General features: G+C 44.2%; 1 protein-coding gene across 1 annotated transcript in view; it reads right to left on the bottom strand.

Moving 5' to 3' along the window:
• CHD9 (chromodomain helicase DNA binding protein 9) overlaps positions 1-15,787 on the bottom strand; it is a 499,652-nt gene that overhangs the window by 370,868 nt on the left and 112,997 nt on the right. Inside the window, 1 exon segment of the mRNA XM_033940083.1 lies at positions 14,095-14,206. Within this exon segment, the coding sequence (XP_033795974.1) occupies positions 14,095-14,206 (112 nt within the window).

Below are 15,787 nucleotides of genomic sequence, written 5' to 3'. Positions count from 1 at the left end.
TATTATGGGAGACTTCAACTACCCCGGGATAGACTGGAGTCTTGGAAGCTCAAATTGCACTAGGGAGACAGAATTCTTAGAGGCTATACAAGATTGTTTCATGGAGCAGCTTGTCAGAGAACTGACAAGAGGAAATGCCACTCTGGATCTAATCCTAAATGGGTTAAGGGGACCTGCTAAAGAAGTAGAGGTAGTGGGACCGTTGGGAAACAGCGATCATAATGTGATCAAGTTCAAGGTTGAGGTAGGAATACCGAAAAGAAAAAGAACCATAGCGACAACTTTAAACTTCAGGAAAGGAAACTACGAAGCAATGAGGGAAATGGTAAGGAAGAAACTTAGGAACACTTCAAAAAAATGGCAAACGGTAGAACTTGCCTGGTCTTCTCTCAAGAACACAGTGAGCGAGGTGCAAAATCTATATATCCCCAAGCCAAAAGAGAGTATGAAGAGAGGCTAGCCAGGGAAGCACAAAATTTCAAACCGTTCTTTAGATATGTTAAAGAGAAGCAACCGGCTAGGGAGGATGTGGGACAGCTGGACGACGGTGACAAGAAGGGAGTGGTGAAGGAGCAGAAAGAAGTGGCAGAAAGACTTAACGTGTTCTTTTCATCTGTATTTACAAACGAAGACACATCCAACATACCGGAACCTGAGCAATTCTTCAATGGAAATCAGGCAGAAAAATTAACAACCATGGAAGTGAGCCTTGAAGATGTACACAGGCAGATAGATAGATTAAAAACAGACAAATCCCCGGGTCCGGACGGAATCCATCCAAGGGCTCTGAAGGAATTAAAGGAGGAGAGGAATTAAAGGAGGAGATAGCGGAACTACTGCAGCAAATTTGCAATCTATCCCTGAAAACAGGCATGATCCCGGAGGACTGGAAGATAGCCAACGTTACGCCCATCTTTAAAAAGGGATCAAGAGGGGACCCAGGAAATTACAGACCGGTGAGTCTGACCTCGTTCCGGGGAAAATGGCAGAAACACTGATAAAAGAAAAAATCGATGAACATTTTGAAAGAAACGAACTTCTGATAACCAGCCAACACGGTTTCTGCAAGGGAAGATCTTGCCTAATGAACTTATTGCACTTCTTCGAAGGAATTAACAAACGGATGGATAAAGGAGACCCCATAGACATCATATATCTAGATTTCCAAAAAGCCTCTGACAAGGTGCCCCATGAACGCCTACTCCGGAAACTGAAGAACCATGGGGTGGAAGGAGATGTACATAGATGGATCAGAAGCTGGTTGGCGAGTAGGAAACAGAGGGTAGGAGTGAAGGGCCACTACTCAGACTGGAGGAGGGTCACGAGTGGGGTCCCGCAGGGCTCAGTACTAGGGCCACTGCTATTTAATATATTCATAAATGATCTAGAAACAGGGACGAAGTGTGAGATAATAAAATTTGCGGATGACACCAAACTATTTAGTAGAGCTCGGACTAAAGAAGACTGTGAAGAACTGCAAAGGGACGTGAAGAACTGCAAAGGGACTTGAACAAACTAGGGGAATGGGCGACGAGATGGCAGATGAAGTTCAATGTTGAGAAATGTAAAGTATTACATGTGGGAAACAGAAACCCGAGGAACAACTATACGATGGGAGGGATGTTTTTAAATGAGAGTACCCAAGAAAGGGACTTGGGGTAATGGTGGACTTGACAATGAAGCTGATGGCACAGTGCGCAGCGGCTGCTAAGAAGGCAAATAGAATGCTAGGCATCATCAAAAAGGGTATTACAACCAGAACTAAAGAAGTTATCTTGCCATTGTATCTATGGTGCGTCCGCATCTGGAGTACTGCGTCCAATATTGGTCGCCGTACCTTAAGAAGGATATGGCGATACTCGAGAGGGTTCAGAGGAGAGCGACGCGTCTGATAAAAGGGATGGAAAACCTTTCATACGCTGAGAGATTGGAAAAACTGGGACTCTTTTCCCTGGAGAAGAGAAGACTTAGAGGGAATATGATAAGAGACTTACAAGATCATGAAGGGCATAGAGAGAGTAGAGAGGGACAGATTCTTCAAACTTTCAAATAATAAAAGAACAAGAGGACATTCGGAAAAGTTGAAAGGGGACAGATTCAAAACGAATGCTAGGAAGTTCTTCTTTACCCAGCGTGTGGTGGACACCTGGAATGCGCTTCCAAAGGGCGTAATAGAGCAGAGTACGGTACTGGGGTTCAAGAAGGAATTGGACAATTTCCTGCTGGAAAAGGGGATAGAGGGGTATAGATAGAGGATTACTGCACAGGTCCTAGACCTGTTGGACCGCCGCGTGAGCGGACTGCTGGGCACGATGGACCTCAGGTCTGACCCAGTAGAGGCATTTCTTATGTTCTTATATATGCACAACATTTTAGTAGAAGATCTCTAAAAAACAGTATCAAATCTACAATTAATTTTTGGGGTAACCAAATAATGAAATTGCAAGACATCGAGTAGTGGCATATATGAATTTAATAATTTTAATGAGTTAGTTACATACATAAAAATCAACTAAATAATAAAAAAATTTTTAAATTGAGAATAATAATACGTTTTTTACACAAATACATTAAGAGAAGGGGTGGAAGACATGGTATAGATGATTATTTAATGTGGACAGGATGTGGACTTGGGATAACATAAGTTATGTGAGGTCCTATGCACTGAAAACCAACAACAAGGTATGATAAACCCTCCTCCTAAGATATAATAATATGGTTTCTTCTTTTAAAAAAAAAATCTTTATTAATTTTCAAATATTAACAGTGCATTGTAAAAATTTTAACATAAACGAATCAGGAAAAGCACTTTAAATATACAAACATTCTGAAACAATCATTTTCTCCCCCCTTCCTCCCATTCATCAATAAAAGTATAATCACATATAGAATCTCAATAAACTAAATACAAGAAATAATGATGCCTTCCCACCTCCCTCCCACCCTAGATGTGCAAGGAAATTAACTAAAAAGAAAAGGTACATGACAACTAATGTGATTCAACAAATGTCGTCAACGGGCTCCACACCCTTCTAAATGCATTACTATATCCCAAAAATTCATTGTTCATTCTTTCATATTTGTAACTGCAACATAAGTTCGCCCACCAAAAAGTATAATTAAGTCTATCATAACTCTTCGAATTGCATTTAATCATCTGCATTGCTATTCCCGTCATTATTAAGAAAAGCCAGCTAAAGTACCACAAATTATGGCTTCATAAGTCAATGGTATTTATGACCCAAGTACAACATTAATTTGGCCCCATATCGACGTCCAAAAATTAAGTATCAAAGGACAATAAAACAACAGACGATCCAAAGTCCCTATATCATCAATATGACAATGCCAGCATCTATTAGATTTAGAACTGTCTAACGTTTGCAAACGAACTGGGATCCAAAAAATCCTATAATAATAATAAAACATATAATAATATGGTTTCTGATAAAAAGCAGAGAAAGGATAAGATATGGAGTGATTAAATAAATAGATAAATTGATTGGTAGGCATATAGATGCCAAATATTATTACTATATGAATTAATAATAAAATTTCCAAATACCCTATTAGCTTCATCACAAGACCTAGAGTCTTGGCAGGAAGGGGGCATTTTATTTTTGAAATATCCCTGCAAGTGTCTATCACCTGGGAAACTAAATCTTATGTATTTTTGGAATCTATGCATTTAGAAGTCTTCCTTTCTGACAAGACTAAGGGCTAGATTCACTAACCTGACTCTCCGTGCCCGATCGGTGGCCAATCCATGTAGGCCCGACCAATTCATGAATCACCCCCCTCCAACTGCGGTGATCACTAGTGTGCAATCCTGACGCATGCGCAGACCATCTGCTTTCCCTGTAGAGCAGGGGTGTCAAAGTCGGTCCTTGAGCGTCGCAATCCTGTCGGGTTTTCAGGATTTCCCCAATGAATATGCATGAGATCTATTTGCATGCACTGCTTTCATTGTATGCTAATAGATCTCATGCATATTCATTGGGGAAATCCTGAAAACCCGTCTGGATTGCAGCCCTCGAGGTCTGACTTTGACACCTATGCTGTAAATGGTCTGCGCATGCGTTTGCTGTCTGCTGGGTTGTTGATTTATTTACTGGCTCCTGCTCTCCCAGGGAAGGACAATCTCTGGCGGAATTAAAACCACAAGCTCGCACTGCGGAGAAGGGCAGCAGAGAGCAGGAGAGTTGGGGCAGCAAGAGCAGGGCTCGGCTGGAAGGGGCAGAGAGTAGAGATGGGCTGCAGGGCTGGGATTTCAGGCCAAGGACAGTCCAAAAGGATGTTTGCGACTAGTCCCCAGCAGTCACTTGAGTTGATCGGCCAGCCCAGTCGGCTTCCAAGATTTCTTTAGTGAATCGCGTCCCTGCCTACTTTGCATGCCGTTCCCCTCATTTGCATGCACGGATCAGAATCAAATCGGTACAGAGGTAAGTGAATCGAGCTGGATTAAAATCGGGTTGCAAAGGGGTTGCAAACCGATCGGTACACGATCGGTTTGCTTAGTGAATCTAGCCCTTAGAGTTAATCTGTAAGCTATGTCTCCACTGATTATATCTGTTATTGGGTTAGAGAGTATAAATAGATTTTCCTGCTGCTGAGATGGTTTCTCTTTCTCCCCAAAATGTGGGCTTGAATTGTGTTAATTTCCTTGAAAAATTGGTATATGAGATTATATTTGAATTTATAATATTTTCTTAAATAAGTATTTAAGATGTGACATTGTTGTTTATTTTCTGTAATACTTGTTGATTTCTGATTGTTATATGAAGAAATCTTAATAAAAATAACAAATTTTGGAGGAAGTGACGTTACTAGACCGAAAGGCAGGATAAAATTTGAGCTCTGGCGGGGCTTATACTTACACGAGCATACATAGCTTCCCGACTATGGTTTAACTTCCGAGCGCAGGAGTCACGGCGGAGTGAGTGCATGGCGAGTCGAAGGAAGCTGGAGAAATTCAGATTTAGTGAATCTACGAGCGGAAAATGGTCTGTGAAAACTCCGGCATCTCCAGCAGTGAAAACAAAGATGGCAGAGTTACCGAGCCCTCATCAGCAATCCCCAAGCTCGGCCCTGTCTGGAAATGGCGCTTCGGCCCTGCACCAGCAATTGGAGACCTGGTTTCACGCCCTGAAAGCTGAAATGCAGGGGGTCCGAGAGGACATAAAAACAGCAATGGCAGAACTTCAGACCGAGGTCGGGGACTTGGGAGGCAGAGTGGAGGCTTCGGAACAGCATGTCACCAGACTGGAGTTGTCGGTAACGGAAAATAAGACTGCACTGACACAGGTGAAAGAGCTGGCTGCCCTGCAAGCGCAAATCAAAGATCTTGAAAATAGATCTCGACGCTGCAATTTACGGTTCAAGGGCATACCGGAAGATGAGCGGCACAAGGATTGTAAATCAGTGGTGCAGGACTTTTGTAGCCAATTGCTGGGACCTGAGGAACAGATCGACGCTGGAAATATAACTTTACTGCGGGCACATCGTGGTCTGGGTGCAGGTAGATCCGGAACACCTAAGGACATTATTGCGTGCTTTGGGGACTACTTGGTGAAGGAAAAAATATTACAAGCTGCCAGGCGAAGACCACAATTTCAATGGTGTGGTTTAACAGTAGGGGTCTTTCAGGATTTGGCTTTATCCACCCTACAAAAACGTCGAGCTTTCCGTGAAGTGACTCGAGTGTTGCGAGCGGAGGGACACCGATACAGATGGCTGTTCCCGTTTGGAGTGTGGATGACAGTGAACGACAAGTCCCGGAGGGTGGATACGGTAGGAGATGCCTGGCTGGCATTGAAAGATTTGGGATACAACAACCTGCCGGTGGTGCCAGCTGAGGGGACCCCGATGAAGGGAGGCAGATCTGAGGAGACTTGGCGCACGGCCACTCGCACCACTAAAAAATCGACCTTGACTGAGAAATGAAACTGGAAGATTCCGGGGGACCCTATAGCGGATCTTTTGGGTGCTGAGAAGTGCAGTTTCTATCCACCTCTTGTAATCTAATGACTTTGTATAACTACTTGGGTGGAGTGGACTGTCTGGGGGAATGTGTGTGGGTTGGATATGAGGATGTGTGGGGGGCGCTTGCTGGAATGGGTGTTTCTGCCTAGTTAGTTGGGGTGGCTAGGGGGAGCTGCATGGGGTGTTTCAGCACACTACCTTTGGGTTTTCTTAAGGGACGTTTTGTGGGCACTAGGATGTTTGGTGTGCTGTTGGAGGTTTGTGGGCATAGTGATTGGGGTTTTTTAGTTTGGGAGTTCTAGATTTGTTCTAGATTTGTTCAGTACTATAGTGGGGAGAATACGGAGTCAGGTGCCTTTTGGGAGAGACTTCATCTTTTCTCATTGGCTGGTCTGGAAAATATTGGATTGGCAAGTGTTGGGGGGAAGGGGGAAAGTTGGGGACATTTCAGAATTTGAAGGGAGGAAATAAAGGGAGTCGAAAGGTCGGGAAGATACTCAGGATCGGGTCATGGAATGTTAATGGGTTGAACAGCCCAGGGAAAAGGAGTATTGTTTATAGAGAATTGAAGAGAATGGGTTGGGTCATATGCATATTGCAGGAGACTCATTTGAGACCCAGGGATGCTGGGTTACTGCAGCATCCGGCCTATGACCAGGTTTGGATGCATCAGGGCCCACACCCCAACAAGTAACAGGGTGGGATTGCACTTTTGGTCATTGATCACGTCTATAGGGATGTACAGGGGAGATGCTTAGCTTTGAAAGGGTCCTTGCAGGGGCAACGGATTACTGTTCTAAGACCCCAATGTGGACCAGGGGAGGTTCTATCAAGGCTTGAAGGATGATTTATTGCTGTTTCTCCAGGGGGTGGTGGTTTTGGGGGGGGGGGGGAATTCAATGTGTTTCCGGATGGGAGGGTGGATCACTCCAAGGGAGGTAGGGGATCTCATAGGGGGCATTCTCGGGTATTTAGAGCATTTATGCACACTCCGGGGCTGGTAGACTGTTGGCGTCTTCTTCATGGGACTCAGCGTAATTATACTTATTATTCCCATGCTCAGAATATATATACACAAATCGATGGGATTTGGGTTTCTCGGAACCAATGGAGCGCAGTAAGGGAGGCTGAGATTGGTGGGATCCAAGTTTCTGCTCATGCCCCGACCAATGGATTGTATGGGTATACTGCCAGAGGGGGGTATCCGGTACTGGAGACTGAATGACTCACTGCTTCACGCACCTGAGGTTGTGACAGAGGTTCTTAATACCATCACTACCTATTTGCAGGTTAACGATACGGGTGAGGTGTCCGATGGAATTTTATGGGATGCACTTAAAGCAGTACTGAGGGGAGTGTTTATTAAATAGGGTACTCGCTTTAAAATGAACAGAGCTCGAGTGCACTTGGGCTTACGTGAAAGATTGATTGCGTTGGAATTGGCACATAAGCACTGTCCAGATCCTCGGACGTTGACACAATTGCGCCAAATTTGGGGGGACTTGCTGCAGCTCCAGATGGAAGATTACAATTATATAAGGGGGCGCTTCCAGTCCTGTCTTTACGAACATAGCAACAAATGCAGTGTTCAATTAGCTCGATATATTAAACTAAAACAAGCTCGAGCTACTATTGCGGTTATTAAGGACAGGAACGGGAATGTGCAGGTTACAGATAGGATTATTGGAAAATCCTTTCTGGAATTCTATCGCCAACTATATGGTTCTGGAGGGGAGGAGATCGCAGGGGAGGTGGAGAGCTTTTTGGAAAGGGTGGAGTTGCCGGTTTTATCAGCTGCTGATCAAGCTTGGCTAGATGAGCCAGTGGCGTTGCGGGAGGTTTTGGAGGTCATTAGGGGAGCTAAGCTGGGGAAATCACCCGGATTGCACGAGTAGTAGCAGTAGGACCTTTGCTAGTGCGATTGATAAATAGGGTCCAGCAAGGGGGCTTATTGCCTGGTCTATGGGAGATGGGGGGATAATGGTTTTATTGAAACCAGGTAGAGATCTAACACTTTGTGGGTCGTATCGACCTATCTCCCTGTTGAACGTAGATGCGAAACTTATAGCAAAAGTTCTGGCTTTACTGCTGGGTAGGTTGCTCCCTACAGTGATCCATAAGGATCAGTCAGGGTTTATCCAAAGAAGACAAGTGGGGGATAACATTAGGCGTACCCTGCATTTGTTGTTGAAGGTGCAGCAAGGAGGGGACCCTGCGGCAGTAATGGCGGTAGATGCTGAGAAGGCATTTGACTGGGTTTTGTGGACTTTTCTATGGGCAATGACGCGGAAAATAGGGATTGGTGGGTTGTTCGGTGAGTGGGTCCGAGCTTTATATACTGCTTCTAGAGCCTGTCTCAGAATTAATCAAACCTATACAGAATTTTTTCCCATCGCTCAGGGCATTAGACAGGGCTGCCTGTTATCCCCGCTACTCTTTGCACTGTATAAGAAACCCCTGGCAGCTATGATTCGAAATCATCCCCTTTTGATTGGGATTAGGGTAGGGGATATGGATCACCGTATCACATTATTTGCAGATGACATTCTTTTGTATTTGACGAATCCGGAACGCACTATACCCCTTTTGCTTGGTATTTTTGAGGACTATGGGAAAGCATCTGGCTTTCAGATCAATTTAGATAAAACTGAGTTGATGGACTTTACTTTGGGGGAAGTCCGAGTTTTAGCGCTTCAACGACAGTTTCCCTTTAAATGGATGACTAGGAGACTTCAATATCTGGGGATTTATTTGACTCGTGATATGTCTGACCTCTATGAAGCTAATTATGGACTGCTTCTTTGTCAGATCAGATTGGATCTTCAACGCTGGCAGGGGTTCTGGCTTTCGTGGGGGGGCAGGATTGCTGCTCTTCAGATGAATATTTTACCCCGGTTGTTATTTTTGTTTCAAACTTTGATAATCCCCATCCCACCCCGGATGTTTAAGATGTTACAAGCTGAATTTCGGAAATTCATTTGGCAAAACAGAGCCCCCAGACTTTCCCAGCGGGTGTTGTGGGCAAAGAGAGCGAAAGGGGGAACGGGAGTTCCGAATCTTCATTGGTACTATCAGGCGGCACAACTGCGGATGTTACTGGAGTGGGAGGCTCACAAGTGGGGAGTTAGATTGGAGTGCTGTATGGTTACCCCAGGAAGTCTGGCAGCCAAGCTATGGTCTTCTCAGTCTGTTCAACAAGTGGGCGAGGGAGACTAGTAATCCTTATATTTTACATTTGGTTAATATATGGGTCCGTGCTAAGCAAGAATGCAATAATGGGCGAGTGACTTCCACTTTAGCATGTTTGAGGGAGGAACCCAGCTTTGCTATAGGTAAAGTTAATCCAGTTTTTGAGAGGTGGGAACGAATAGGGCTGGTTCGCTTTCGTGATTTTCTACGCACAGGGAAGATGATATCTTTTGAGGCATTACAACTTTTCTCAGGGGTGAGGCCTGGGGACTACTTAGCCTACCTTCAGGTGAAGCACTTCATGTCTGTTCGTGGTTGGGTTAAGGTTTCTCCTTTTGCAGATGAACATTTAGAACAACTGTGGGGTACTTTGCAGAGAGTGCCCAGGCCTATATCTGTAATTTACCAATACTTACGGGGACGGGTGTCTTTGAAATTTGGCTTTCAGTATCAATGGGAGAAAGACTTCCATTGTTCCTTCACGACTAAAGAGTGGGAGCATATATGTGGAGAGGTGGGTAAGGCATCCACTTGTGCTCTTATTCAGGAAAATGCTTATAAGGTATTGAGTAGGTGGTACTATACCCCAGAGAGACTCCATCGGATGTATCCTCAGTCATCGGATACATGCTGGAGGTGTCATGCCACTGTGAGCACCTTTATGCATATCTGATGGGAGTGCCCAGTGCTAGTCCCCTGTTGGGTGACAGTGATGGGGTCTTTATCTAGGCTGTTGGGGAATATTGTTCCTGTCCCTCCACAAACATGTTTGCTTGGGATGTCCAATATCTGTGAAACTCGATGGCAGACCCGTATTTTGCGTATGGGTTTGGCAGCGATCAAGTGCCTCATTGCTGCCTATTGGAAAAGCCTTTGATTCCCACTTTACATGAATGGACAGTGAAATTGGCTTTGATGGGGAAAATGGAATTATATGTGTCCAAATGTAGGGGATATTATATACAATCTGTGAAAACCTGGTCTATTATTATTCAGAAATTGCATATTTAAAACATTGGTGACTGTTCGATTCTGAAGTGTGTTCTTTGCGGGGGGGGGATCTTTGGAGGGTATGCTGCGGTGATTGTCTGTTTATATTGATATATATTGCCTTGGATCTTGTATTCGAATTGATGTTGTATCATTTGAGTTCACTGTTTTGTTTCTTCTGTTTGAAAACCAATAAATATTTAAATATTTTAAAAAAAAAAAAAAAAATTTTTTTTTTAAAAAAAACAAAGTCAGTTTGGATTATAAGATCCAGTAAAGATGCACACTCCAGAGGCTCATAAGGCAGACAAAACACAGAGTGGAGAACTGGAATGAGAATCCAAGGCAGACAGGGGAGCCACAGAGGCGGAAGCCTCAGGGTGCCCCGCAGGAAGCAGACATCCAGTTGAGTGGCTACGGAGCCTCTCAGGAGAGTAGGTCCCATACAAGAAAACCCAGCAATCTGGTTTCGGAGAGAAGCCACCGCCAGGCCTTTCGAGAGGCCAGTCTGTAGGAACTCCAGAATACGAGGACCCAATGGAAGGAATGGGTCCTCCTGTTGCCAGACACAACACACCCGATAACATCTCCAAGCCTTCACATAGGTAGCCACTGTGGACATCATCTTGCTGAGGAGCAGAGAGGCAACCACTGCCGAAGAGGAGCTCTTGCCTGCTAGAGTGGAATACTTAAGGGCTAGGCCATAAGATCAAAGAGGTCCGAATCCCACATCACAATTGGGCCCTGCCATAGACAGCAAGAATGACAAGGAGGCCAAAGCCCCTTACCTCGCTGGAATCAAACAAGGTTGTACACTACAGGCACCTTGGCCAATTGGGCACAACAAAGATCACTGGGCCCCTGTGGGATGCTATCCATCTCAACAGATGACCAATCATGGACCACAGGGGAAGACATACAGAAGGTTTTCCCATGGCCAAGGCAGTCCAGAGTATTCAGGTCCTTGCTGCTGGCCTCACGACATTGACTCACGACATTGACATCACATACTGGTGAGCTGCCAAGGCCAAGAGGTCAAATGGGGAACACTCCCATTGTTCTGCTATGCAATCGAATGCCCCTTGGAACAGGAACCACTAACCCACAGTCTGATGACTGAATAGATCTGCCTGAATGTAGACTACTCTGGCCATGTGCAACGCTGACCCCCCCTCCCACCCACCCCCGCTATCCCTTAACCCTCACCTGGTGGTCTAGCGGGTTTTCGGGGCAGGAGCAATCTTGCTACGCTCCTGCCCCGTGCAGATCACTCATAGGAAATGGCTGCCATGAGCTCCCGTAGTCTCTTGAGACCACCAGGTAAGGCTTAAGGGATGCCGGGGGGAAGCGGGGGGTGGGTCAGAGCTGACCCGAATATTATTTGTGTTTTTTTTAATATTCGCAGGCCAGCTCTGCCCCTAACCCCCGTGGATACAGAGGGAGAAGTGTATTATCAATCTGCTTTCTTGCTATGTCTAAAGAAATGAAATATTCCAAAAAGATTATAGATGTGAGGCATGCCATTTATACAAATCAGGCTACAATGACCTCTCCCTCATCAATTTACTAATTCCCTCTAAACCTCTCTTTCTAAGCCCTTCTACTTTTCATTGTAGTTTCTTTCTATACCAATTACTGAAAACCGTGCCAAGCTCTACTTCTGTGGAGATGATGCAGTATACAAACTTAAGGTTTAGTTTAGTTTAGTCATGAAGAAAACCCCCCTCCCAACAAAAAAAAGGTTAAATTTTAAGTTAAGGAGAAAATACTTATATTAGATATTTATATACCCTCAAAATAAAATATTTTAAAACAGTTTTTAAACTGCCGGTCCACAGGAAATTTCTGCCGGTCCGCGCAGGGCCGCCAAGATTAAAATGACCATAGGTCCGTTTTCAGACCTCCTGTCCCGTTGTCCCGAAGCTGTGCTCGGGGACAACGGGACAGGAGATCATTTCCTGTCCCTCCCGCCTTCTTTTACCCGGGTCCCCTTCTCTTACCGCCCTGCCGCTACTGCTAAAGCCAACAGGAAGTCTTCTTTCTGACGTCAATTCTGACGTCGGAGAGGACGTTCTGGGCAAGCCAATCGCTGCCTGGCTGGCCCAGAACATCCTCTCCGACGTCAGAATTGATGACCCTCGGATGGATGCCATCCAGTCCCGGGGATTTATCGCTCTTAAGCCTACACATCTGCCTACACACCTCCTCTAGACTGACCGTCAATCCTGTCAGCTTTCCGTCTTTGTTTCCAGCATATAGCCTGATGGGTTCCGGTATGCTGTGTAGATCTTCTTCGGTATATAGAGACGCAAAAAATGTGTTCAGTTTGTCGGCAATTGCTTTGTCCTCCTTTAGCGCTCCCTTTATTCCCTGGTCATCCAATGGTCCCACTGCTTCCTTTGTGGGTCATTTCAATGGGATTAAGATCAGGGCTTTGACTTGGCCACTCCAGGACTTTCCATTTCTTAGTTTTCAGCCTGTCCTTGGTGGATTTACTGATATGTTTTGGGTCATTGTCATGCTGCAGGGTCCAGTTCCGCTTCAGCTTTCATTTTCTTACAGATGGTCTCACATGTTCCTCAAGCACCGTCTGATACACGGTAGAATGCATGGTAGATTCTATGATGCTGAGCTGGCTAGGTCCTGCTGCAACAAAGCATCCCCAAACCATGACACTTCCACCCCATGCTTCACAGTTGGTATGAGGTTCTTTTCTTGGAATGCTGTATTTGGTGTACGCCAAACATGTCCTCTTTTCTGGTGTCCAAATAATTCAATTTTAGACTCATTTGTCCATAGAACACTATTCCAGAAGTCCTGGTGTTTGTCTACGTGTTGTCTGGCAAACTTCAGTCTGGCCTTGATGTTTCTCTTAGAGAGCAAAGGTTTCCTCCTTGCATACCTCCCAAGCAAGTTAAATTTGCGCAGTCTCTTTCTGATTGTAGAGGCATGCACTTTCACAGCAACAGTAGCAAGAGCCTGCTCTAGGCCCCATGACGACATTTTAGGGGTTTTGGAGATTTCTTTTAGCATCTTGCGGTCTACTCTGGGGGTCAACTTGCTTGTAAGGCAAGACCTGGGTATGTTGGCAGTTGTTTGGAAGTCCTCCACTTGTACACTATTTTCCGGACTGTGGAATGGCTAATATCATATTCTTTCGAGATCTTTTTAAATCCCTTACCAAACTTATAAGCTGTTACAATCTTCTTTCTGAAGGCCTCAGACAGCTCTTTTGATCTCACCATTGTGTTCACCCTCACTGCAGAAGTCATGAGAACTAAACTAAATGTCTGAGGTTTAAGTAGGGCAAACCTCCTTCAAAATGTTGAGTAACAATGTTCTAATCATGTGCATCTGATGTGATACACCTATGTATGATTTGAGCCACTTTAAATGAGAAGATATGTGGGGAGGGGGGTCCTAATTTATTCCTTAGTTAAAATACACATTTTTGTGGATATCTTCTATTTCATGAGTAAATTAAAGGAAATTTTTGTTTACCTGCAATTACATCACTTTCTTTTCCAGAGATAAATAAAAAAAGATTTGACATTGATATGTGAACATTTCTTAAGAAAGAACTGAATATTTCATGGGGTGTCCTAATTTTTTCACATGACTGTAAGTCTTTATGAGCCAATCATATTTACTAAACATGTGAAAGCCTACTTCACTCTCCAGATTAAACAGCTGACTCTGTAGAAAATACCCAATAAAATAACTGCTTGCAAACTAACACACAAGCAGTGAAATCAGACATGGGGGATCAGTAGCATGGAATGTTACTACAGTTTGGGTTTCTGCCGGGTGCTCATGACCTGGATTGACCACTGTGGAAACAGGATACTGGGCTAGATAGACCAATGGTCTGACCCAGTATGGCTATTCTTATGTTCTTATCATTTCTTTTAATATTTGCATTTGGATACTCACCTGGGAATTCTCATCTTTTAATGAACGCTGAGGGGTCTGTTCTGCATCTGACATTTCATCTGAGGATTCATTCTTTCTCTTCTGTTTTCTACCCAACGTAATGATGAGTTTACTGTTACAAAACCACAAATAGCAATTAGGAAACTACAAAATATTACATAATTCTGACACCACATTAAAATATATTTAGAAAACAGTTTCCCAAATGCATTAAATAGCAGCAAATAAAATAACCAGCATACTACAATACAAATTCATTATGTCTAGTTTTGCATTCATTCTTGCTGATCAAGAATCATATTAACTGAACCCGGTATCTACAATGGCATCTGCAAACAGCTGAACTCTCATAAAACACTGATCTCCTAGGCTAAAAGGAATTCTGCAACTAACACCGAAAGGTGTCATGCCAAATTTTAACTCTTATCATGTTTTCTACACACTACCAATTACGATCAAAAAATTATTGAAACATACATATAAAATTCCAATTAAGCAATCATATATTTTACACAAATACACTAGACTCTCAGCTAACCGGCACCCATAGGGATTAGTAGATGCTGGATAAATGTAGCTTCTAGTTGCTTGAGAGTTATTATTAAAAATAGGCCTAACTACCATATATACAGTATTCAAATATAAACCAAGATTTCTGGCCCAATAAAATGGGGGGGCTTTGTTTATATTCTAGCCCCAATGAAGATCACTGTCTCTGCTGTCCTCCACTCCAAACACCCCAAGGCCACCAGCACTGCTACACTTCATAGATGCTCAAGGACCTCCAGCAGCCCAGCGTACATCAGGCTCTTTCAGCCCTGGCATGCTTATGGTAAACACACTGTCAGTCAGTGGGGAAAGGAGGTGGACAGCAGCGCCGATTATCAGGGACGCAAAGGAAGGAGAGCAGAACTGGTGGCCTTGGAGGGTGGGGTGCTTTGCAGTGGAAATTAGCAGCGCCAGTAGCCTCAGGACGAGGGGATTTGGATTGGAGGATAGCAGCGCTAGTGGCCTTGAGGGGAGGGTTTGGAGTGGAGGGTACCAGTGAAGGTAGTCTCTGGTAGGTCTGCCGGTTGCTTCAGAGTGCCAGTTGGTTGAGTGCTGGTTAACTGGGATTCTACTGTAATAATCTTATAAACAAAAATGTTAACATAAGAATAGCCTTACTGGGTCAGACCAAAGGTTCATCAAGTCCAGTAACCCATTTTCACGGTGGCCAATCGAGGTCACTAGTACCTGGCCAAAACCCAAAGAGTAGCAATATTCCATGCTACCGACCCAGGGCAAGCAGTGGCTTCCCCCATGTCTTTCTCAATAACAGACTAAGGACTTTTCCTACAGGAAATTGTCCAAACCCTTTTTAAAACCAGCTATGCTATCTGCTCTTACCACAACCTCTATCAATGCTTTTCAGAGCTTAACTGAGTGAAAAAATATTTCCTCCTATTGGCTTTAAAAGCATTTCCCTATAACTTCATTGAGTGTCCCCTAGTCTTTGTAATTTTTGATGGAGTGAAAAATCAATCCACTTGTACCCGTTCTACTCCACTCAGGATTTTGTAGACTTCAATCATATCTCCTCTCAGCCATCTCTTTTCCAAGCTGAAGAGCCCCAACTTTTTTTGTTTTTCCTCATACGAGAGGAGCTCCATCCCCTTTATCATCTTGGTCGCTCTTCTTTGAACCTTTTCTA

This window comes from Geotrypetes seraphini, chromosome 4 (genome assembly GCF_902459505.1).
Source record: "Geotrypetes seraphini chromosome 4, aGeoSer1.1, whole genome shotgun sequence".
NCBI lineage: Eukaryota > Metazoa > Chordata > Amphibia > Gymnophiona > Dermophiidae > Geotrypetes > Geotrypetes seraphini.
The sequence above is the reverse complement of the archived record's forward strand: the minus strand, read 5'-3'. Positions and strand labels throughout refer to the sequence as shown.